We start from the raw sequence: 25,500 nt of genomic DNA on the forward strand, positions 1-25,500 counted from the left end.
AGGGAGACTAGGATGGTACCATTTCGGCCTTGTTCTGGCCTCATCAGCTAGCCACACCCTTCCTTACTGGGATTCGATCTGGAAGCCTCTGCCTTGTAACGCAGAGAGTTAGCAGTTAAGCCACCAGACAGAGCTGGAGGGATCAAGGTCTGGTGTGTTCTGAGTCTAGTTTCAGTTTTTATGGCTGGGTTACGTTTGATTAATATGAATCCACAGTTTTATGAGCTTGTTCATTGAAATTCTAAGGCAAAAATTGTAAACTTGAATGTTTCTATACAAAGTCCTTCTTAAAACATTTTTGGACAGTTATTATTTAAATATAATTAGATAGTGTGGCAAAGAGATTTGCTTCCACAATTAAAATCTAATTTTATTTACTTAACTCAAATCTATTTTCCTATATTTTAACACATTGCCTCTTATATTCTCAGTGAAACAGGTAACTTATTGCTTTCCATTAACTTTCTGGCATCTGTTCAATATTTGAAAATTGCCAGCAAAAATATATCCATTTACCGCCTTTCTCTAAGTAAGCCTCCATTTCTTACTTTTAGAAAAACGGCTTTGCTTTACAGAGACTGTTTTGAATTAAAAGTTTATTTATACAGAAGGATATTAAATCAATGAGATTTACTGTGATTTATTAATATTCAAGACAGTGGTAGAAAACATTGTTGGATGCTTATCTGGAATTCCTTTCAACTGCTTAGCTTTCTTCAAGTAAATTGCAAATCTTTAAAAATAAATTCCGTTACAATCTTAAGCAACTTAATAGTGATTTGCTATTTTTGAAAATAATACTGTCCATAATATAAATCTGGTTTTTATGTTGTTGTATGATGTTAGCCACCCAGCCAACTTCGTCTGATCTTGAAAAGTTAAACAAGGTCAGACTTGATTAGTTTTCTTTATGGGAGTCTACAAGGAAATCCTAGGGTTATAATCAAGACTGTGAATATGTTTGAAAAAAAACATATTGTAAAAATGCAGTTGCAATCTTCTTCCATATTACAATAAAGTAAATTATATAGATAGGTTCATATAATCACCAGGATCTGTTGTGGTTAGCTCTGGCCCAGCTCCTGCTCCAAGGAATGTGGATGTGGGGGAGACATCCACATGCTGCAGGCCTGTTTTGCTCCTGGTGGAATCTGCTGATGAAGGCTCCTCTGACCAAGAAGACATGAGGGGCAGGGAGGAGGAGAGTGTGGCAGACAGCTCAGAAGGAGATCAATTATCTAGCTCCTCCTTGGATTCGGAACAAGAGTTAATGATACAGCCACGCATGCAGAGAGCGATGCATAGGCAGCAACAACTGAGAGATTATTATCAAAGAAAATGAGGCCACCTGTGGTTGGGTGGGGTTGTGGTCATTAGTGAGGCTGCTATAAATAGCAGCCTGTGGGTTTGGCCATTGTGGAGGATTATCTGATCGTTGTGTTTCGTGCCTGTCTTGCTGACTTCGACCTTTGTGTGCTGATTTTCCCCCGCTTTGAAACTAAACCAGAGCAAAGTGTGTTTCACTTTGTGAAAGAAGAAGGACTGTGAATTACCTCACAGCTGCAAGCTAAGTATCACAGAACTGATAAGGGACTTGTACAAATTACCAGTTTGTTTGGAGACGAGTGCTCTTTGCTATACCAAAAGAGGGCTTAGATTAAGGGAATTTTCATTATAAAGAACATTGTTTTGAATTTTCAAACACGTGTGTGTGTCTGAAATTTGTACCTGTGAATTTTTGGGAGGAGTCTGCGGAGAGGGGCGGCATACAAGTCTAATAAATGATAAATGATAATGATATATTGGCCAACTACTTATTTTATTCATTGTCAGGATTTTTTTTCTTTCTTGAAAGTTGACTGCGAGGCCTAAAAGGGCCAACAAGGGATCAACTCAACCATCCTGTTTCAGGTGCAATGGGAACTGAAAGATTAATTTGTTGGAAGGGGTAGTTGGATTGATCATCTTTTTGTGAACCGAGCCATTAAAAAGAAAGCTTTTTTGTTTGTTGGCCAATTTTGCCCCTGACATCTTGATGCAGCACACTTGGATGTATCTCCTAATTATATCTGCCCAACAGCTTCTGAGGCCAGTTGGACTGAAAGGCAATTACTGGCCCAAAATTACCCAGTGAGCTCTATAATCATTTGAGTTTTTGAATTTGGCTTCCCTGATACAAATCCCAACTTTTTTTTTTTAATCACTCTTTCAGATTAGCTCTCAAACTCAGATAAGGCGCATGGCTTTTCAACCTCAACATTTCCAGATTTAATAAGGTTTTCCACTTCACTTCAAGAGTTGCTCATCATATAGCTTTCTATTTTCATTCAAGTGGGCGTGAACCATCTCTTTTCAAGAACTACCATTCAGTTTTGTAAGTATAATGATCACGGAATGGAACCAGTCCTATTCACTCTCACGCTCTCATTCAGATTTAATTCCAGGATGCAACTAGAATGTAAAATAATGCACTTGGGGAAAAGGAATCCTCAATCTGAGTGTTGTATTGGCAGTTCTGTGTTAGCAAAAACTTCAGAAGAGAAGGATTTAGGGGTAGTGATTTCTGACAGTCTCAAACTGGGTGATCAGTACGGTCAGGCGGTAGGGAAAGCAAGTATTATTATTATTATTATTATTATTATTATTATTATTATTATTATTATTATTTATTGGATTTGTATGCCGCCCCTGTCGGCAGACTCGGGGTGGCTAACAACAGTAATAAAACAGCATATAACAATAATCCAATACTAAAAACAGTTAAAAACCCATTATTAGGATGCTTGGCTGGATAGCTAGAGGTATAACAAGCAAGAAGAGGGAGATTGTGATCCTGCTCTATAGAACGCTGGTGAGACCACATTTGGAATACTGTGTTCAGTTCTGGAGACCTCACCTACAAAAAGATATTGATAAAATGGAACAGGTCCAAAGACGGGCTACAAGAATGGTGGAAGGTCTTAAGCATAAAACGTATCAGGAAAGACTTCATGAACTCAGTCTGTATAGTCTGGAGGACAGAAGGAAAAGGGGGGACATGATCGAAACATTTAAATATGTCAAAGGGTTAAATAAGGTCCAGGAGGGAAGTGTTTTTAATAGGAAAGTGAACCCAAGAACAAGGGGACACAATCTGAAGTTATTTGGGGGAAAGATCAAAAGCAACATGAGAAAATATTATTTCACTGAAAGAGTAGTAGATCCTTGGAACAAACTTCCAGCAGATGTGGTTGTTAAATCCACAGTAACTGAATTTAAACGTACCTGGGATAAACATATATCCATTGTAAGATAAAATACAGAAAATAGTATAAGGGCAGACTAGATGGATCATGAGGTCTTTTTCTGCCGTCAGTCTTCTATGTTTCTATGAATACATATTCTCTTGTTTTGCTCCATGTTATTAACTGCATTAAGGCGGGGACAGAGAAGCAGTATATATGGGAACATCATGTCACATGCTGAGCTTTATTGATGGATTCATACCACAAATTAAATCTTAAATCTGGTTTAATAAATGACATCCCCTGTATTCACACAACATGATATATAGCATATGCCCCGAGTCATACAACCAGGGCATACAAGATTATGGCTTGTTTTCTCAACAACAAACTATCAAATTCCATTTCAGCTTTGTCCAGCATGTTATACAATCTCATCCAATATTTTGTGCTACTTGTGGTGTGAATGTAAATTACTTATTTTACGAGTTCATGATACTAAAACTAGTTTGATGTTGTCTTAGAACTTTATAGCCTCTGCCTGCATTCTTTTGGTGCTTCAAAATTTTATTATGTACAATAATATTTTAACCATTTTTTAAATAGACGTATATTTCATAGGACTTCACAAAGCCTTAAAGGACGTGCTTTGATTTGATGCTGATTTTTTTTTTAAAGTACTCTTCAAAACTCATTCATAGAGCAAGGTGTGAATATGAGCTTTTCAATTTTGCCCAGGTTTGCCTGATGCACCAGTTGCGGCCCTATTTGGACCGGGAGTCACTGCTCACAGTCACTCATGCCCTCATCACCTCGAGGCTCGACTACTGTAACGCTCTCTACATGGGGCTACCTTTGAAGAGTGTTCGGAAATTTCAGATCGTGCAGAAGGCAGCTGCGAGAGCAATCATGGGCTTCCCTAGGTATGCCCATATAACACCAACACTCTGCAGTTTGCATTGGTTGCCGATCAGTTTCCGGTCACAATTCAAAGTGTTGGTTATGACCTATAAAGCCCTTCATGGCACCGGACCAGGGTATCTACGAGACCGCCTTCAGCCGCACGAATCCCAGCGACCGGTTATGTCCCACAGAGTAGGCCTTCTCCGTGTCACATCAACAAAACAATGTTGTTTGGCGCGACCCAGGGGAAGAGCCTTCTCTGTGGCGGCCCCGGCCCTCTGGAACCAACTCCCCCTGGAGATTAGATTTGCCCCCACCCTCCTTGCCTTTTGTAAACTCCTTAAAATCCACCTCTGTCGTCAAGCATGGGGGAACTGAGAAATCTCCCCCTGCCTATGTAGTCCTAGTGCATGATATGACTGTATGTATGTTTTTTATATCGGGGTTCCTTGCTTTTAGATTTTTAAATGTATAATTCTTATCTTAGATTGTAATTATTAGATTTGTCAGTGTATATTGTTTTTGTCACTGTTGTGAGCCGCCTCGAGTCTGCGGAGAAGGGCAGCATACAAATCTAAATAATAATAATAATAATAATAATAATAATAATAATAATAATAATAATAACAATCATAAGACGCTTTTGTCTATATGTAGTATACACAAGCTTATTCCAATTCCAAATTTCTATTCCAGAAGAGGTTACAGAAACAAAACATAGAAAGATGATCACTTTTCTTTGCTTTTGGTAGTGGAAAATTTTATAAAACAACTTTTAAAACAACAAAGCTCCCTTCCAAAGTTTTGCATGTGATTCATTTTGTCAAGAGAAATAAGTCTTAGTCATTCCTATTGTAATCCACAGCTAACATTGGAACACCATCTTTCGGCTGTGGCGAGGGGGGTGTTTGCCCAGGTTCACCTGGTGCACCAGTTGCGGCCCTATTTGGACAGGGAGTCATTGCTCACAGTCACTCATGCCCTCATCACATCGAGGTTCGACTACTGCAACGCTCTCTACGTGGGGCTACCTTTGAAAAGTGTTCGGAAACTTCAGATCGTGCAGAATGGGGCCACGAGAGCTATCGTGGGGCTTCCTAGATTCGCCCACATTTCTACAACACTCCGTGGCCTGCACTGACTACCGATCGGTTTCCGGTCACAATTCAAAGTGTTGGTAATGACCTTTAAAGCCCTTCATGGCATTGGACCAGAATACCTCCGGAACCGCCTTCTACCACACGAATCCCAGCGGCCGATTAAGTCCCACAGAGTTGGCCTTCTCCGGGTCCCATCGACCAAACAATGTCGTTTGGCGGGCCCCAGGGGAAGAGCCTTCTCTGTGGCGGCCCCGGCCCTCTGGAATCAACTCCCCCGGAGATTAGAACGGCCCACACCCTCCTTGTCTTTTGCAAGTTACTCAAGACCCACCTATATCGCCAGGCATGGGGGAATTAAGACATCTCCCCCAAGCTTTTTTATATTTTATGTTTGGTATGTATGTGTTGTATGGTTTTTAAATTGTTGGGGTTTTTTTAATGTAATTTTATTATTAGATTTGTTCCATTGTTATACTGTTTTTATTGTTGTGAGCTGCCCCGAGTCTTCGGAGAGGGGCGGCATACAAATCTAATAAATTGAATTGAATTGAATAGTAATAAGTATACTGGCACACACTTAATATTTCACCATGTAGTGATGAAGGATTGTCCATCTTATTAAGTTGTCAACCCCAAAGCTAGCCCGGTTAGAAGCAGAGAAAAGAAGGGAGGAAGGATAGTACCTGGTTGAATAATATCAGATATAACAGCAAGATAATCTTCTGGCCCTTGATCCGTGGTCATCAACTGGTTGCACTTGTCTATATTCAGTGTCTGATAGATAAGGGCTGAATCTTCTACCCCACAGAGCAAAAGGGCCACCCTTTCAGGCGGCTGAAGGATCTTGTTCAGAAAGTATCTTTTTTTAGCATTCAGGCCCATTAAAAGACCCTGGGATATTATCAACATTTTGCATCTGTAAGAGCAAAGAGACGACACTTCTGCGTGGTGAATCAGTGCAGCTTCTAAGTCATAAAGTAAGATCCTGTCTTCTAACACGACATGCTTGAAGATTGATTTTAAATACAGAGCCCATTCCTCCGCAGCTTCTTCATAGATAACAAGGATGCTCGGTGTATTTTCTGGGGGAACAGAGAAAATAAAACATTTCAGATCAATTGTCACTTTGCAGTACTGTATAATAATAATAATAATATCAGAAGATAATACTCTGAAGTCAGGCGGTAGGGAAAGCAAGTAGGATGCTTGGCTGCATAGCTAGAGGTATAACAAGCAGGAAGAGGGAGATTGTGATCCCCTTATATAGAGCGCTGGTGAGACCACATTTGGAATACTGTGTTCAGTTCTGGAGACCTCACCTACAAAAAGATATTGACAAAATTGAACGGGTCCAAAGACGGGCTACAAGAATGGTGGAAGGTCTTAAGCATAAAACGTATCAGGAAAGACTTAATGAACTCAATCTGTATAGTCTGGAGGACAGAAGGAAAAGGGGGGACATGATCGAAACATTTAAATATATTAAAGGGTTAAATAAGGTCCAGGAGGGAAGTGTTTTTAATAGGAAAGTGAACACAAGAACAAGGGGACACAATCTGAGGTTAGTTGGGGGAAAGATCAAAAGCAACATGAGAAAATATTATTTTACTGAAAGAGTAGTAGATCCTTGGAACAAACTTCCAGCAGACGTGGTTGGTAGATCCACAGTAACGGAATTTAAACATGCCTGGGATAAACATATATCCATCCTAAGATAAAAAACAGAAAATAGTATAAGGGCAGACTAGATGGACCATGAGGTCTTTTTCTGCCGTCACACATCTATGTTTCTATGTTTCTATGAAGGGGTTCAATAGATTCCTGTGTGTGGTTGTAAGGAAGAATTTAGCATCAAAAACAGATGCATTTAAGAAGATGTTAAGATGTTAATGTTAACATTAATGTTAATGTAACCCATACCACATCTCGGACATCAACACCCTTGAAAATGTCCAGAGATACTTCACCAGGAGAGCTCTTCACTCCTCCATTCGAAACAGAATGCCCTACGAAAGCAGACTATCAATCCTAGGTCTAGAAAGCTTAGAACTACGTCACCTAAGACACGATCTAAGTATTGCCCACAAGATCATATGCTGCAACGTTCTACCTGTCAATGACTATTTCAGCTTCAATCGCAACAACACAAGAGCACGCAACAGATTCCAACTTAATATTAACTGCTCCAAACTTGACTGTAAAAAATTTGACTTGAGCAACCGAAGATTTCAGTTTTACTTTTGGCAATGTCTGAGAATTAATCTTGAATTCATCTTAGGATAATTTGCACTCATTCGTTAGATCTACTTTTCAGATGCGTCTAAATTGGACACTAATTTGCGCTGAAATTGATAAAATGACCATGGAAATTAAAGGAATACATGATTTGGAATATTATAATATCTGGAATCTATAGTACAATTGAATAGAGAATAGTAATATGGAAAATGATACAATATGTAACGGCATACAAAACTAGACAAATATATATAATGTAACGAACAATTTGCAAAGGTAATTACAAACTGATTGATATCGAAATGTAAATATATAAAATGTAAAAATGCAAAAATGAAAATATAAGGAACAGATGAAATGGATAAGATCTGTAAACAAAAAAAAAGATATTATGGTGCATACACCTTTTATTTAATTTTTTTAAAACTCAATACTCAACGCAGAGATCTGTAGAACATCACCCATCCCAAGAAATTGGAGGGTTTGCCTTAATCACGTCTCTTGCTCTTTTGACAATAGAAACTTTTCATTGAAAAGAGGCTTCTAAATTCTTTTTTTGAGAAGAACTTTCAGTTTTACTTTTGGCAATGTCTGAGGATTACAGTAATCTTGAATTCATCTTAGGATAATTTGCACTCATTCGTTAGATCTACTTTTCAGAGGCGTCTAAATTGGACACTAATTTGCAGACGAGCTATCTGTGTATTAGTGTTTATTTGGGGTAGAGATAAAATAAAAAGACAGTGTAATTCTACCTGTGAAAAGCATGCCATTGAGAATAAGATCCTGTTAATGGCACCAGGTGTACCGATCAGCAACAAAATGACAAGACACCAATTTATATAACAATCTATACCGGTAGCCTGACAGCTCAGGTTTATTTCTACAAGAAGTATAATAGACTTATTTTTCAGACAGAATTGTCACATACTCTGGCAGTTGTAGATTGGAAAGAAATCAGCCCACAGACATGTTTTTAAATTTTTTAAAAGGTGGCATGAAATGCATCTTTGTTTTAACCGTAAATGTGTAATTTTACTATTATATGTTTGGGTAAGACTGCTCATCATATATGTATGTATTTCATACATGTAATGAATACTAACTGTAATATAGCTCCATTTAATTTGGTAGCTTGTATTTTACCTTGAATACTCAGACCTCAGACTAATCTCATTGATTTCTTTGACTATGTCACAAAGGTGTTGGATGAAGCTGGTGCCGTGGATATTGCCTATCTAGACTTCAGCAAAGCCTTTGATACAGTTCCACATAAAGAGCTGATAGATAAATTAGTGAAGATTGGACTTAATCCCTGGATAGTTCAGTCGATTTGCAGCTGGCTGAAGCGTAGACATCAGACAGTTATTGTTAATGGCGAGTATTCTGAGCAGAGACAGGTTACAAGCGGTGTGCCACAAGGGTCTGTTCTGGGTCCTATTCTTTTTAATATGTTTGTGAGTGATGTAGGGGAAGGTTTGGTAGGGAAGGTTTGCCTATTTGCCGATAACTCTAAAGTGTGCAATAGGGTTGCTATTACTGGAGGCGTCTGTAATATGGTAAATGATTTAGCTTTACTAGATAAATGGTCAAAGCAACGGAAACTACAATTTAATGTTTCCAAATGTAAAATAATGCACTTGGGGAAAAGGAATCCTCAATCTGAGTATTGTATTGACAGTTCTGTGTTAACAAAAACTTCAGAAAAGAAGGATTTAGGGGTAGTGATTTCAGACAATCTCAAAATGGGTGAACAGTGCGGTTGGGCAGTAGGAAAAGCAAGTACGATGCTTTGCTGCATAGCTAGAGGTATAACAAGCAGGAAGAGGGAGATTGTGATCCCCTTATATAGAGCGCTGGTAGACCACATTTGGAATACTGTGTTCAGTTCTGGAGACCTCACCTTCAAAAAGATATTGACAAAATTGAACGGGTCCAAAGACGGGCTACAAGAATGGTGGAAGGTCTTAAGCATAAAACGTATCAGGAAAGACTTAATGAACTCAATCTGTATAGTCTGGAGGACAGAAGGAAAAGTGGGGACATGATCGAAACATTTAAATATGTTAAAGGGTTAAATAAGGTTCAGGAGGGAAGTGTTTTTAATAGGAAAGTGAACACAAGAACAAGGGGACACAATCTGAAGTTAGTTGGGGGAAAGATCAAAAGCAACGTGAGAAAATATTATTTTACTGAAAGAGTAGTAGATCCTTGGAACAAACTTCCAGCAGACGTGGTTGGTAAACCCACAGTAACTGAATTTAAACATGCCTGGGATAAACATATATCCATTGTAAGATAAAATACAGGAAATAGTATAAGGGCAGACTAGATGGATCATGAGGTCTTTTTCTGCTGTCAGTCTTCTATGTTTCTATGTTTCTAAGTGCTTACAGTAGAAACCATCTTCCCCCAACTAACTTCAGATTGTGTCCCCTTGTTCTTGTGTTCACTTTCCTATTAAAAACACTTCCCTCCTGGACCCTATTTAACCCTTTAACATATTTAAATGTTTCGATCACGTCCCCCCTTTTCCTCCTGTCCTCCAGACTATACAGATGGAGTTCATGAAGTCTTTCCTGATACGTTTTATGCTTAAGACCTTCCACCATTCTTGTAGCCCGTCTTTGGACCCGTTCAATTTTGTCAATATCTTTTTGTAGGTGAGGTCTCCAGAACTGAACACAGTATTCCAAATGTGGTCTCACCAGCGCTCTATATAAGGGGATCACAATCTCCCTCTTCCTGCTTGTTATACCTCTAGCTATGCAGCCAAGCATCCTACTTGCTTTCCCTACCGCCTGACTGCACTGTTCACTCATTTTGAGACTGTCAGAAATCACTACCCCTAAATGTATATGCCATTCCCGTTTTAAATCCTCTTCTTTCTTTTTCTCCTTCTTTTGCTTCTTTTGTTTATATTGCCCATCTGTTTTCCCCTCTTTTTTCTTGCTTGGCAGGCTATTTGGGAAAGCACTAATCATTCTTGCCAAACATATGAATAGATTTCTTTTTTATTTTTTGAAATTAAGCCAAAGGCATCGTTGAATCCTAAGGCAACTTTGCAGTATGGTCATCTACCGCTTAGTTATGGATGTCTTTATAACATCAAAGTAAGAAATTTCCTCTAAAAAAACATTGACCCAGAAAAGCAGGTTTCTTCAGCACGTTGCCAGTAAAGTAATATACCCTGGCTCTCAATAAGCAAACCTTTATCACTCTTATTCCCTTTAGTGGCAAATTTCTTTGAAGTACAGTGGTGCCTCTACCTAAGAACGCCTCTACTTACGAACTTTTCTAGATAAGAACCGGGTGTTCAAGATTTCTTTGCCTCTTCTGAAGAACCATTTTCTACTTACAAATCCGAGCCTCTGAAACTGTAACCGGAAAAGGCAGGGAGAAGCCTCCGTGGGGCCTCTCTAGGAATCTCCTGGGAGAAAACAGGGCTGGAAAGGTGGAGAGTAGCTTCCGTGGGGCCTCTCTAGGAATCTCCTGGGAGGAAACAGGGCCGGAAAAGGCAGGGAGAAGCCTCTGTGGGGCCTCTCCAGGAATCTCCTGGGAGGAAACAGGGCCAGAAAAGGCAGGGAGAAGCTTCCGTGGGGCCTCTCCAGGAATCTCCTGGGAGGAAACAGGGCCAGAAAAGGCAGGGAGAAGCTTCCGTGGGGCCTCTCTAGGAATCTCCTGGGAGGAAACAGGGCCAGAAAAGGCAGGGAGAAGCCTCTGTGACGTGTCTCTAGGAATCTCCTGGGAGGAAACAGGGATGGAAAAGGCAGGGAGAAGCCTCCAAGGGGCCTCTCTAGGAATCTCCTGGGAGGAAACAGGGATGGAAAAGGTGGGGAGAAGCCTCCAACGGGCCTCTCTATGAATCTCCTGGGAGGAAACAGGGCCTCCACCCTCCCTGTGGTTTCCCCAATTGCACACATTATTTGCTTTTCCATGGATTCCTATGGGGAAAATTGCTTCTTCTTACAAACTTTTCTACTTAAGAACCTGGTCACGGAGCGAATTAAGTTCGTAAGTAGAGGTACCACGGTAGGCATCTTCAATCTCAAATAATTTCCTATTCATTGAAGGCATTACTAAAATCCTTTGTTCTAGTCCAACCAAACATTAAATAATAAATATGAATAGTCCATCTTACAGATTGTGGTGTAGTGATGCATAGAATTTCATTCTGGATAAATTCAGGTTTTGGTTGGGAAAAAAAACTGATTAGGAAGAAGATTGGTTCCTCTGCTGCGTTGGGTGTGATTCATGGTGACACAGGTGCAATTTACAAGGCAGCAAGTGCCTATTTTAGAAATGTCAACATCACCCCTCTCATATACATTGGTGCAATGTTTGGCTTGTTTCTGGAATCTCATTGCAATTGATATAGAGCCCTGATATAGACCTGACTACATGCCAACTTTATGAGTTTGGAAGCGTGAGAAGAAACATCCCTCTGGTTCAGTTCAGTTGGGAGAAAGACTCTGGAAACATGGGGGGCTGATTGGAAAGAAGGATTAATGATAAACAGACACCACCACCACCCCAAAAAATATGGTTCCAGTGCAGCTGACAAAATCGAATTGAGAGTGAGATGTTTTTATACCTCATTTGGGCTTTGCACTTGTTCCTGTGCAAGGACATGTATTCTACTGGTGGTTGTCAGGTTCTGAGGAGGTCATGTAAGGGTTCATAGCTGGCTCTATAGGCAAATCCTAGGTGTTTGTCTGAGTTCCCAGGTTTGGTTGAAGTTTGGACTGCTCTGAGATGATGCAATGTGTGAAATGCCCTTAGGAGATTATGCAGTGTAGTGAGCTCTGTGTCTTCTGCTAAATAGTAATGTGTTAATCCTGTTATGGAGCTGAAGGTCTTTTGTTTTGTAGATAGGCTGGCCCAGTTTTTCGTAAGGGGCACAAAATATCTGCTGGGAAGGGGTGAGTCTGCTTTCTGCCTCTAAAAAATACCATGTTCCTCCATTCTTCCTGATATTCTGTCTTTTAAAAAAAAAATTCCTCAAAATATTTCATTCTTCTAGGGCAGTGTTTCCCAATCTTGGCAACTTGAAGATATCTGGACTTCAACTCCTAGAATTCCCCAGCCAGCATTCGGAGAGAAGCTTCCGTGGGGCCTCTCTAGGAATCTCCTGGGAGGAAACAGGGCCAGAAAAGGCAGGGCCAAAATATTGAGCACAGAAACAAGAAGGAACACTTCCAGTTTAGTTTTTTATTATTTTTCTTTCTAAAGGGAGGAAGAATATGAGCTTTGATATAGATCTTGGGGGGAAGACATGTGGCAATCAATAGTGGGATAATTAGAAGCTATGATTGATAGAATATCAACCACTAGCCAGAAAGCCAAGCATTAGACTTTGAGCTTTAAGTATATAGACATATATACCTCAGGGACCGCCTTCTGCTGCATGAATCCCAGCGACCAGTTAGGTCCCACAGAGTGGATCTTCTCCGGGTCCCGTCAACTAAGCAATGTCGCCTGGCGGGACCCAGGGGAAGAGCCTTCTCTGTGGCGGCCCCAGCCCTCTGGAACCAACTCCCCCCAGAGATTAGAACGGCCCCCACCCTCCTTGCCTTTCGCAAACAACTTAAAACCCACCTCTGCCACCAGGCAAGGGGGAACTGAGATCCTCTTTCCCCCTAGGCCTTTACAATTCTATGCATGGTATGTATGTATGTATGTTTGGTTTTTATATTAATTGATTTTTAATCATCAATACCAAATTACTATTGTACACTGTTTTATTGTCGCTGTTAGCCGCCCCGAGTCTCTGGAGAGGGGCGGCATACAAATCCAATAAATAAATAAATAAATAAATAAATAAATAGACATACAAACATGACTATATATAGTGTATAATGTCAAGCTGCACCTATGAATAGTCAAAACATCCAAGATTCATTTTAATTTAGATTCTCAATATTTGACCTGTTCTCAGAAAGATAAGAAAAATGAGGGTAGTGATGTTGAATATGTTTTTGTAAAGTATACATTGCAAAATATTATAGTTCAAGAAACTATATATTTTACAGTAAACAGTTATTTCTCTATAAATGATATGGGTAAAATGCTAGCTTGGAAAGTAATGCCGCCCCTAGTTTTCGGAGAAGGGCGGCATACAAATCTAATAAATAAACAAACAAATAAGTAAATAAATTAATGAATTAATGAGTAAGTAAGTAAGTAAGTAAGTAACTAAGTAAGTAAGTAAGTAAGTAAGTAAGTAAGTAAGTAAGTAAATATGCTGAAGATAATTACCTATCTCTCTCTCTCTCTCTCTCTCTCTCTCTCTCTCTCTCTCTCTCTCTATCTCTATCTCTATCTCTATCTATCTATCTATCTATCTATCCATCCATCCATCCATCCATACATCCATACATCCATACATCCATCCATCCATACATACATACATACATACATACATATGTAGATTGTTCTGAGTTTGGGTTTTACCCTGTGTAATATTTTGAGTGTCTATGCGACGTTTCTGTGAAATCACATTCACCATCATCAGGCTGAAGTTGTTAGCTTCATGTTGTTTTGAATATATATATCTTTATGTGTGTTTCTTATGAAAGATAGGAAGGGAATGAATTTATGCATTCAGTTGTATACAGCGGTCAGGCTAAAGCCATTTTAGTTGGAGTCTTTGGCCTGCCACACTTGTAGTTTTTCAATGTGTAAGCTGGGAGGAGGAATTGAATGAGAGTTATATGTATGTAGCCATAACAAATTCTTTCTAGAATATAGATAGTCAAGGTTATCTTTTGTCTTTGCACTCCTGCGCCTTCACAGACTTTAAGTTGCTACTTGTATCCTTAAGGTTTTTTAAATTAATATTTCCTGTTTCCTGTTTTCTTTAAGTGTATAACTAATAATCCTTAACAAATGTATATTTTCTTTTATGTACTCTGGGAGCATATGCACCAAGACAAATCCCTTGTGTGTCCAATCACACCTGGCCAATAAAGAATTCTATTCTATTCTAATTATTTTATATATGCATTTTTTTTCCTGCTGGCCCTGACCTTGTTTTGGAACACATAGATTTTGCGCACGTAGACATACAATGCACAAAACCACATGTGCATATATCTAGCAGTGTGTCAGTCACATGTACACAGTTATCTCCAGAGTTGGTTTTAACTGAGGTTGACTGAAACTTTACCTGGGTTTTATCTAAACCTCCAGATTCACATTGATGCTGGAGATTACTCAGCATTTTTTTAAAATATACTTTATTAGTTTATTAAAAAAGAAAAAGAAAACAGGGGAAAAGTGGGATGGGAATACAAAAAAGAGAAGGGGGAGGGTGTAAACAGTATTATTATACAATGGCTTATATATATTATTGTATACACATTCCGAGTATTTGTCTATATGTAAATATTTTGTATTCAATATTCTTATTTGGATAATCTTACAGCTGTAATATTTAATAGTCCAAGAATAATGTGGAAAGAGGAGGGATAGAAAAGAAAAGAGAGAAGAAAGAAAAGAAGAAGAAAGAGAGAAGAGAGAGAAAAAGAGAGGAGGAGTAGTACCTGCAAGCTAGCAGGCATTTGGATTGTGACGGCTTAGTTTGATTATGTTTGTTGTTTTTGTTAGTGAGAAGTAATTGTAGGTTGTAATATTAGTAAGTTTCTATTAATTATCAAGTGGATTGAACTCAGACAGGGATTGTATTGATTTTGGTCCGAATTTCTATTGTGCATATCTTTATTTTAATTCATATTAAGAGATTTTAATTATTTTTTGCTTTATTGTCTTTAGAGTTAGATAACCATCGGAACCATTTCTCCCAGGCCTTGTAGAACTCTGAATCATTTTTGTTTTGAATTTCCATTGTTATTTTTGATTACTCAGCATTTTTATCTGTCTTAAAAAAATTTTTTCCTGTCCACACTTCCTTCAGGAGCTGCACTTACTGTAAATCTAAAGATCTTTATTTCACATTAAAATGATACAACATGCATAGACTTCTCCTCCAGGAGACAGTACTGTTGTTTAAAAAAAATTTTTTTTTTTTAATCTACTGGCCCTTTTTTGTAACTATGTTTCTAGGCTGAGAAACAATATAAAACAAGATAAGTTTGACGTTGTATTATACTTGTGACATTTATCTTCATGAATGAAGGGAGAAACAGTAACTCAAGTGTGGCATAGCCATTAGTGAAATATTCTGTCACTGCCTCTGCTGTGAACTGAAGATGGATGTCACAAAAGATGAGTCATAATGTGTAACGCTGTACAGAAAAGAACAGAAGCTTTTTAAAAAAATAAAAGCCAGAAGCAGCCACATTATTATTGTAAGAAAACCCAAAAATCCATCACTGTGGGAGAACCAATTTGCATGTTGGGCGGAACTGCCAATATATGCTTTACGGTAAGTATTTGAATATTGCTTGGGATTCGACTACTGTAATGCTCTGTACATGGGGCTACCTTTGAAAAGTGTTCGGAAACTTCAGATCGTGCAGAATGCAGCTGTGACAGCAATCATGGGCTTCCCTAGGTATGCCCATGTTACACCAACACTCCGCAGTCTGCATTGGTTGCCAATCAGTTTCCGGTCACAATTCAAAGTGTTGGTTATGACCTATAAAGCCCTTCATGGCATCGGACCAGAATATCTCCGGGACCGCCTTCTGCCGCACGAATCCCAGCTACCAATTAGGTCCCACAGAGTTGGGCTTCTCTGTGTCCCATTGACTAAACAATGTCGTTTGGCAGGTCCCAGGGGAAGAGCCTTCTCTATGGTGGCCCCGACCCTCTGGAACCAGCTCCCCCCTGAGATTAGAACTGCCCCCACCCTCCTTGCCTTTCGTAAACTCCTTAAAACCCACCTCTGCCATCAGGCATGGGGGAATTGAAACATCTCCCCCGGGCATATACAATTTATGCATGGTATGTTTGTATGTATGTTTGCTTAGTAAATGGGGTTTTTTAAATATTTTAAATTATAATTATTAGATTTGTTATGAAATGTTTTGTTTTGTTGTGAGCCGCCCTGAGTCTGCGGAGAGGGGCGGCATACAAATCTAAATAATAAATAAATAAATAAATAAATAAATAAATAAAATATAGGCCTCACCAGGGGTAGGCAGCAGGCAAGACGGGGTGGAATGCAGTTCCACCAGCGGAAATAATAATAATAATAATAATAATAATAATAATAATAATAATAATAATTTATTAGATTTGTAAGCCGCCCCTCTCCGAAGACTTGGGGCAGCTCACAACAATAATGAAAAACAATATTACAGTAGAACAAATCTAATATTTAAAAAGAAAAGACATTCATTTAAAACCATACAACACATACATACCAAACATAAAATATAAAAGCCTGGGGGAGGTGTCTCAGTTCCCCCATGCCTGGCGATATAGGTGGGTCTTGAGTAATTTGCGAAAGGCAAGGAGGGTGGGAGCCATTCTAATCTCCGGGGGGAGTTGATTCCAGAGGGCCGGGGATGCCACAGAGAAGGCTCTTCCCATGGGGCCCGCCAAATGACATTGTTTAGTCAACGGGATCTGGAGAAGGCCCACCTCCAGGTGACTATTCTCCCCTCCCATCCTCCTCCTCTTCCAAATCAATCAAATCAATCAAATCAATCAAATCAATCAAATCAATCAAATCAATCAAATCAATCAAATCAATCAAATCAATCAAATCAATCAAATCAATCAAATCAATCAAATCAATCAAATCAATCAAATCAATCAAATCAATCAAATCAATCAATCAATCAATCAATCAATCAATCAATCAATCAATCAATCAATCAAATCAATCAAATCAATCAAATCAATCAAATCAATCAAATCAATCAAATATCAATTCGCCAAACTAAAAGCATTTGTATCTTCCTGGCCAGAGCTGGTTGATATAGCTCAATGGCCCCAACAGCCACAACTTCCAATTCGGTCATTAAGCGAGACATCTTCCGCCTGTCACTTGGTCTTTGATTTATGCATTCCCCATTAATTCTATTTGTCGTAAGCCACCATGCAAATGGCCCTCAGATAATTTCAGGACCCTGGGATGATTGTAAATTTTATTTATTTTTTATTATTGGATTTGTATGCCGCCCTTCTCCGCAGACTCAGGGCAGCTAACAACAATGATAAAAACAGCATGTAGAAATCCAATTAATAAAACAACTAAAAACCCTTACAATAAAACCAAACATACACACAGACATACCATGCATAACTTGTAATGGCCTAGGGGGAAGGAATATCTCAACTCCCCCATGCCTGGCGGCATAAATGAGTCTTGAGTAGTTTACGAAAGACAGGGAGGGTGGGGGCAATTCTAATCTCCGGGGGGAATTGGTTCCAGAGGGTCGGGGCTGCCACAAAAAAGGCTCTTCCCCTGGGGCCCGCCAAACGACATTGTTTAGTCGACGGGACCCGGAGAAGGCTAACTCTGTGGGACCTTATCGGTCGCTGGGATTCGTGCGGTAGCAGGCAGTTCCGGAGGTAATCTGGTCCAATGCCATGTAGGGCTTTAAATGTCATGACCAACACTTTGAATTGTGACTGGAAACTGATTGGCAGCCAATGCAAGCCACGGAGTGTTGAAGAAACATGGGCGAATCTTGGAAGCCCCACGACGGCTCTCGTGGCTGCGTTCTGCACGATCTGAAGATTCTGAACACAAATGTGACGGCTGCTTTATTTCTTATACTGTTGTAATTCAAACAGTCCCAAAGTAAGGCAAGGCCTGCCCGTGGCCTCTCTCAGTCTTGTGTGGGAGCATCTCTTCACACAGTGGTGTGTGACTGAATCCCAGGGCATGAATCATGGTGGTAGGGAGAGGCTTAGCATGGCTTGCAAAGAAGAGAATGAGATTATTTGCCGTGCTGCGATCAATTAAGCCCACACCAGCTCTATTTTTGTGGAATTGAAATTCAACAGTCCCACTTCCAAACTGCTGCCTGAGTAGGAGTTAAGTAATCTCTTCGGAGATCTAGATGACACTGGAGATCAGGGGTAAAATTCTCCCGGTTCACTCGTGCCTGTCAGTGAACATATTTAAATGATTCGATCATGTCCCCCCCCTTTCCCTAGAAATTAAAATTACAATTAATTGCAATTTTAATTTCTACCTTAGCACAGGTAATTTTTGACTTACACTGGTTCATTTAGTTCGAAGTTACAATGGCCCTGAAAAAAAGTGACATTTTTTCACACTTATGACCTCTCCCCCCCCCCCCCCCCTGCTATTTAATATCTACATGAAACCGTTGGGTGAGATCATCCAAGGGCATGGGGTGAGGTATCATCAATACGCCGATGATACCCAGCTATACATCTCCACCCCTTGTCCAGTCAACGAAGCAGTGGAAGTGATGTGCCGATGCCTGGAGGCTGTTGGGGACTGGATGGGTGTCAACAACCTCAAACTCAACCCAGACAAGATGGAGTGGCTGTGGGTCTTGCCTCCCAAGGACAATTCCATCTGTCCGTCCATTACCCTGGGGGGGGGGGAACTACTGACCCCCTCAGAGAGAGTTTGCAACTTGGGCGTCCTCCTCGATCCACAGCTGACATTGGAACATCATCTTTCGGCTGTGGCAAGGAGGGCGTTTGTCCAGGTTCGCCTGGTGCACCAGTTGCGGCCCTATTTGGACAGGGAGTCATTGCTCACAGTCACTCATGCCCTTATCACCTCGAGGCTCGATTACTGCAATGCTCTCTACATGGGGCTACCTTTGAAAAGTGTTCGGAAACTTCAGATTGTGAAGAACGCAGCCACAAGAGCCATCATGGGGCTTCCAAGATACGCCCATGTTTTCTCCACACTCCGCGGCTTGCATTGGCTGCCGATCAGTTTCCGGTCACAATTCAAAGTGTTGGTCATGACCTTTAAAGCCCTATATGGCTTTGGACCAGATTACCTCCGGAACCGTCTGCTACCGCACGAATCCCAGCGACCGATAAAGTCCCACAGAGTTGGCCTTCTCCGGGTCCCATCAATCAAACAATGTCGTTTGGCGGGCCCCAGGGGAAGAGCCTTCTCTGTGGCGGCCCCGGCCCTCTGGAATCAACTCCCCCTGGAGATTAGAACTGCCCCCACCCTCCTTGTCTTTCGTAAACTATTCAAGACCCACCTATACCGCCAGGCATGGGGGAGTTGAGACACCTTTTCTCCCAGGCTTTTTATATTTTATGTTTGGTATGTATGTGTTGTTTGGTTTTTAAATATGATAGGGTTTTATATGCTTCTTTTTAAATATTAGATTTGTTTCGCTATAATATTGTTTCGCTATAATATTTTTTTTAATTATTGTTGTGAGTCGGAGAGGGGCGGCATACAAATCTAAAAAATTATTGTTATTATTATTATTATTATTATTATTATTATTATTATTCTTGTTTGCCGGCAGGCCTGAAGGCCGTCAATGCAACATCTGTCCCGCCCAAGTTGTGTTTGATTAGTATGCATATAGTTTGATAGAATCGACTTGAGGATTTTTAAATGGGGTTTTCATAATTTTTAATATTTGTATTTGACTTTTCTTATTACCGTGTTGTCTTTGCACCTCGGGATTGAGCAGCATAGAAGTTGAAACAAATAAATACAAATACATAAATTACTAAACAAACAAATAAATAAGTTAATTGGGGCAAAATTGACTTAACAAATATCTCATTTAGGAACATAAATGTTGGCACAATTGCAATTGTACTTTGAGGATTACTATATGTGTACCCAGCAGAGGGGAAAGGAAATAGGCAGAGATTTTCTAAAGTAAAAATATTACTCTCAAGGGAGAAAAAAAGGAGAAAATATAGATAGTAAAGCAGAAGTTGATAGACCCCCCCTCCCCCAGTTCATCTTGAAGCTACAAAACGAGAGTCAATGGCCTCTTAAAACCTGTTGATTGTCTAGGCCTTATAAAATAAAAACATGAATAAATCAAATAAATTCTTCCTCCAGATTTATTTTCAAGGCATAAAAGCATTCAGTTATATGATTTTGTGCTTAATATTAGAATGTAATTGGAACAAAATCTCTAGGTTTCCCCTGGGTCAAATTCATATACGAGATGTGAACCATTATTGACCGGAGGTATAAAGTCCACCTGAGTGGTAGTATATTTGTATTTGTTTCATTTAAGATACTTGAAAGTGTAACGGAGAAAAAAGAAAAGAAAGGAGCGAAAAAAGAAATAGAAAATACAAACTGTTGTGGTTAGCTCTGGCCCAGCTCCTGCCCCAAGGAATGTGCAGGTGGATGTGGGGGAAACATCCACATGCCGCAGGCCTGTTTTGCTCCCGATGGAATCTGCCGATGAAGCCTCCTCTGACCAAGGAAGCGTGAGTGACAGGGAAGAGGGGAGTTTGGCAGGCAGCCCAGGAGGAGATCAATCACCTGTATCATCCTTGGATTCTGAACAAGAATTAATGACACATCCACACATGCGTAGAGTGATGCATAGGAGACAACAACTGAGGGATTATTACAAGAGAAAATGAGGCCACCTGTGGTTGGGTGGGGCTGCTGTAATTAGTGCTACAGATAAAAGTGCAGCCTGGTGTTTTAGCCTCATGGCAGTTTATCTCATTCATTGTTTCGTCAAGATCGTGGTTTTTGTGCTGTTCAAGATTGTGTGTGGACTCTCTGGACTTTAGAATTGGACTCAATTTCCCAGTTATTGGGTGAGCAATTGGATTGCATCTAACCTGTGCCTTGTATGTACCAGAAAATCCCTTTGACATCTAAAAAGGGAGCTGGTTCCGTTTTTCTGTTGATAAAGACTTTTGGGTTTTCCTTTTATCGTGTGGTGTGTGTCTTCCTGGACTAATTACCCTGTAATTACGGGCGGTTGAAACCCGCCGGCAGAACACAAACTATCAGTTTGAAACTGCTTAAAAATGTTCTCCGTTACATTAGATTAGATGTCATACAAAAATATCTTCTATCAATTTGGAATGGTAAAACAGTTGTTAAAATCAAATAAATAACCAATTTCTAGCAGAAGCAGTCAATGTCATAAACATCTTCAGTTACAATAATGAATTTAGAGGAAGAATTTAGGAATTTCTAACTAAGCTGGAAAAAAAACCCTGCTGTTATTATAAATCGGGCAAGATATATTTAGAGTAATGGAAAATAGAGTTGGAAGGAACCTTGGAGGTCTTTTAGCCCAGTGATGGCGTGCACTATTGTGCATGTGCCGGTGCCACACCCATAATTCAATGCCTGGGGAGGGCGAAAACAGCTTCCCCCACCCCCTGGAGGCTCTCTGGAGGCCAGAAAGGCTTGTTTCCCAATTTCTGGTGTGCCCAGTTGTTGTGATTAGCTCTGGCCCAGCTCCTGTCCCAAGGACTGTGCATGTGGGGGAGACATCCACATGCCGCAGGCCTGTTTTGTCCCCGGTGGAATCTGCTGATGAAGGCTCCTCTGACCAAGAAGACATGAGTGACAGGGAGGAGGAGAGTGGGGCAGACAGCTCAGAAGGAGATTTATTTATTATTATTTATTATTCAGACTTGTATGCCGCCCCTCTCCGCGATCAATTATCTAGCTCCTCCTTGGATTCAGAACAAGAGTTAATGATACAGCCACGCATGCGGAGAGCGATGCATAGGCAGCAACAACTGAGAGATTATTATCAAAGAAAATGAGGCCACCTGTGGTTGGGTGGGGCTGTGGTCATTAGTGAGGCTGCTATAAATAGCAGCCTGTGGGTTTGGCCATTGTGGAGCATTTTCTGATCCTTGTGTTTCGTGACTGCTTTACTGACTTTGACCTTTTGTGTGCTGATTTTCCCCCGCTTGGAAACTAAACCGGAGCAAAGGTGTTTCACTTTGTGAAAGAAGAAGGACTGTGAATTGCCTCACAGCTGCAAGCTAAGTATCATAGAACTGATAATGGACTTGTACAAATTACCTTTTGGGGAAGACTGAAGAATTGGGGATGGAATTGCCCCTTCCTAACCCTTCTTCTTCTTCTTTGAATAAGGAAGATTTAATTTAAGCAGCCATTTCTACATAGATTTGCTGAAATCCACAATAATTAAGAAAACGTGGCCTGATTAATTTTCAAAATTGAAAGACAAATAAAATCCACAGTAATATTGTCACCTTATATTCATAATTGAAGGTCTTGCTAAGTCTCCTAATTCAGAGTATGTAACCTATCTATAATTGATAACCCTTCAGTACTTAATCAAATTCTTATTCATAAATGAATAACACAGACGGTGGCAGTATGAAAAACCTGTTAAGTGTCAAAATCAGGAAAGCAGGTTAAGCTGCTTTCTGATTCTTTTCTTTCTGTTAAATTAAAACACACTAAATAATTCTAAAACAACTTTAGTCATCAAAACAATATTTAGAAAGAAAATATTTTAAAAAGCATAGATTGGTTGCATACATTTAAATAAAGAAAAAATAAGTCCCAAGCTTGACTTTTGATGCTTCTGGAAAATTTATTGATAGAATGAACAAATTTCACTTTCCTAATAGTGATGGGGCAGATAATATAGGTTGGCACCAAGGCTGCCTCCCCCTACTCTTCATTTGAAGTTTCTTCTCCCCTCACCTCCTGTAGTCTCAATATATTACCCCTGCTGCCACCCTGCCTTCCATTGAGGACTTGTATACTGCACGAGTCAAAAAGAGGGCGGGGAAAATATTTACTGACCCCTCACAACCTGGACACAAACTGTTTCAACTCCTGCCCTCAAAACGTCGCTACAGAGTACTGCACACCAAGACAACTAGACACAAGAACAGCTTTATCCAAACGCCATCACTCTACTAAATAAATAATTCCCTCAACACTGTCAGACTTTCTACTAAATCTGCACTTCTATTCTACTAGATTTTCTCATCATTCCTATCACCCATTTCCTCCCATGTTGACTGTATGACTGTAACTTGTTGCTTATATCCTAAGATTTTTATTAATATTGCTTCTTCATTGCTTATTTGACCCCTATGACAATCATTAAGTGTCGTACCACATGATTCTTGACAAATGTATATTTTATTTTATGTACGCTGAGAGCATATGCACCAAGACAAATTCCTTGTGTGTCCAATCACACTTGGCCAATAAAAATTCTATTCTATTCTATTCTATTCTATTCTATTCTATTAACATTTTTTTAATGGACTGTGATTAAAAGACTAGCAGACCCAATCTCTCTTGGACATCTCAGTTAAGTTAGGGAGAATCAGGACATGTTAAAAAAAAATGCCAAGGAACTGTTTGGTTCAATAAACCATTCTGGTCATACCTCTAATGCAGATGTCTTCAAACTTGACAACTTTAAGACTTGGGGATGTCAACTCCGTAGTATCATCCCCTAACCCCCAACATTTTACCCTTAGATTATCTATGGTTGACCTATACAGATTCCTAAGAGGTCAGTAAGGGGCGTGCATAAGTGCACTAGAGTGCCTTCCGACCCCTGTCCTATTGTTTCTCCTATATCCCACATATCTTCTCTTCTCTCCCTATATCTTTCTTCTATTCTCCCATTGATTATTTTATCCTATACTCTCTCTTCTATTCTTTCTCTCATTCTATTTCCTTGAAGGTGTCCTCTATTACCTTCATTGTATATTATTGTGTATTGGACAAAATAAATAAATAAAATAAATAAAAATAAATAAATAGTTATGGGAGTTATGGGAGTTGAAGTCCACAAGTCTTAAAGTTGCCAAGTACAGGGCCCCCTGCTCTAATGTGTGACCTGTCTATCAAAAGACCACTGAGGTTCAGATCGCTATTCATTAATTCATTTAATATCAAACGACCTAAGTGCTAAAGCCCACTGCAACAATATCGCCAAAAAGGCTTCCAGAGTTGTTAATCTGATCCTACGTAGCTTCTGCTCTGGCAATCTCACACTACTGACTAGAGCCTACAAAACTTATGCCAGACCCATCCTCGAATACAGCTCATCTGTCTGGAACCCATACTACATCTCAGACATCAACACTCTCGAAAACGTCCAAAGATATTTCACCAGAAGAGCCCTTCACTCCTCCACTCGAAACAGAATACCCTACGAACATAGACTATCTATCCTGGGTCTTGAAAGCTTAGAACTGCGGCACCTAAAACATGATCTAAGTATTGCCCACAAGATCATATGCTGCAACGTCCTTCCGGTCAACGACTACTTCAGCTTCAACCGCAACAACACAAGAGCACGCAACAGATTCAAACTTAATATTAACCGCTCCAAACTTGACTGTAAAAAATATGACTTTAACAATTGAGTTGTCGAAGCGTGGAACTCATTACCGGACTCAATAGTGTCAACTCCCAACCCCCAACACTTCTCCCTTAGACTCTCCACGACTGACCTCTCCAGGTTCCTAAGAGGCCAGTAAGGGGCGTATATAAGTGCACTGATGTGCCTATCATCCCCTGTCCAATTGTCTTTCCTTATCTCATATGTCATATATATTCTTTCCATATATATATATATATTATATATATATATTATATATATCTCATATATATTCTCTCCTTATCTCTTATATCATATATATTCTCTCGCTCCCATCTACTTCTCTTCTTTTTACTTTCTATCGTCATATATATTACTTAATGTCTATTCTCTTCCATATGTATTGTATATTGGACAAAGAATAAATAAATAAATAAATAAATAAATAATAAATTTACAATTCAATCCCATTGGACTAATTTACAATTGTATATTGGTAAGCACTGATCTCCTCCTAGTGACAGCTACGCCAACTACATCACCCACCTGAACTGCCAGTCATGGTTATTCTTCTTGGTAGATCCGATCCTTTGCCACAGAGGATGCAAGAGCTGGTCTTTCAAAGGAGAGCCTTCTCCAACTTATCTAACCAAAGGAGGATGCACAAACTGAATAGACTCGGTTCTTATTTTCACTTGCCGTGTTCAGTTCCTCACAGCCTCCCTTTGAGCTCATGCTTGAGGGGGAAGTTGCCTTCCTGTTGAAATGAAACTGTTCCCCCAGGAGCTTAGAGTGTTGTGATCTGGCCTGTGGTTTGTTGGGTTTCCTTTC

At 39.8% G+C, this 25,500-nt stretch overlaps 1 protein-coding gene across 1 annotated transcript in view; it reads right to left on the minus strand.

Annotated features, from left to right (window-relative positions):
• Positions 1-25,255, minus strand: part of BANK1 (B cell scaffold protein with ankyrin repeats 1) — a 130,985-nt gene extending 105,730 nt beyond the window's left edge. The window contains exons 1-2 of the mRNA XM_070757971.1: positions 25,216-25,255; positions 5,911-6,309 (exon numbers count right to left, since the gene is read on the minus strand). Coding sequence (XP_070614072.1) covers positions 5,911-6,309; positions 25,216-25,231 — 415 coding nt within the window. The 5' untranslated portion in view covers positions 25,232-25,255. The remainder of the gene's footprint in view (positions 1-5,910; positions 6,310-25,215) is intronic.
• Positions 25,256-25,500: the final 245 nt, after the last annotated feature.

The sequence above is a fragment of the Erythrolamprus reginae genome, chromosome 7 (genome assembly GCF_031021105.1).
Source record: "Erythrolamprus reginae isolate rEryReg1 chromosome 7, rEryReg1.hap1, whole genome shotgun sequence".
In the NCBI taxonomy this organism is placed as follows: domain Eukaryota; kingdom Metazoa; phylum Chordata; class Lepidosauria; order Squamata; family Dipsadidae; genus Erythrolamprus; species Erythrolamprus reginae.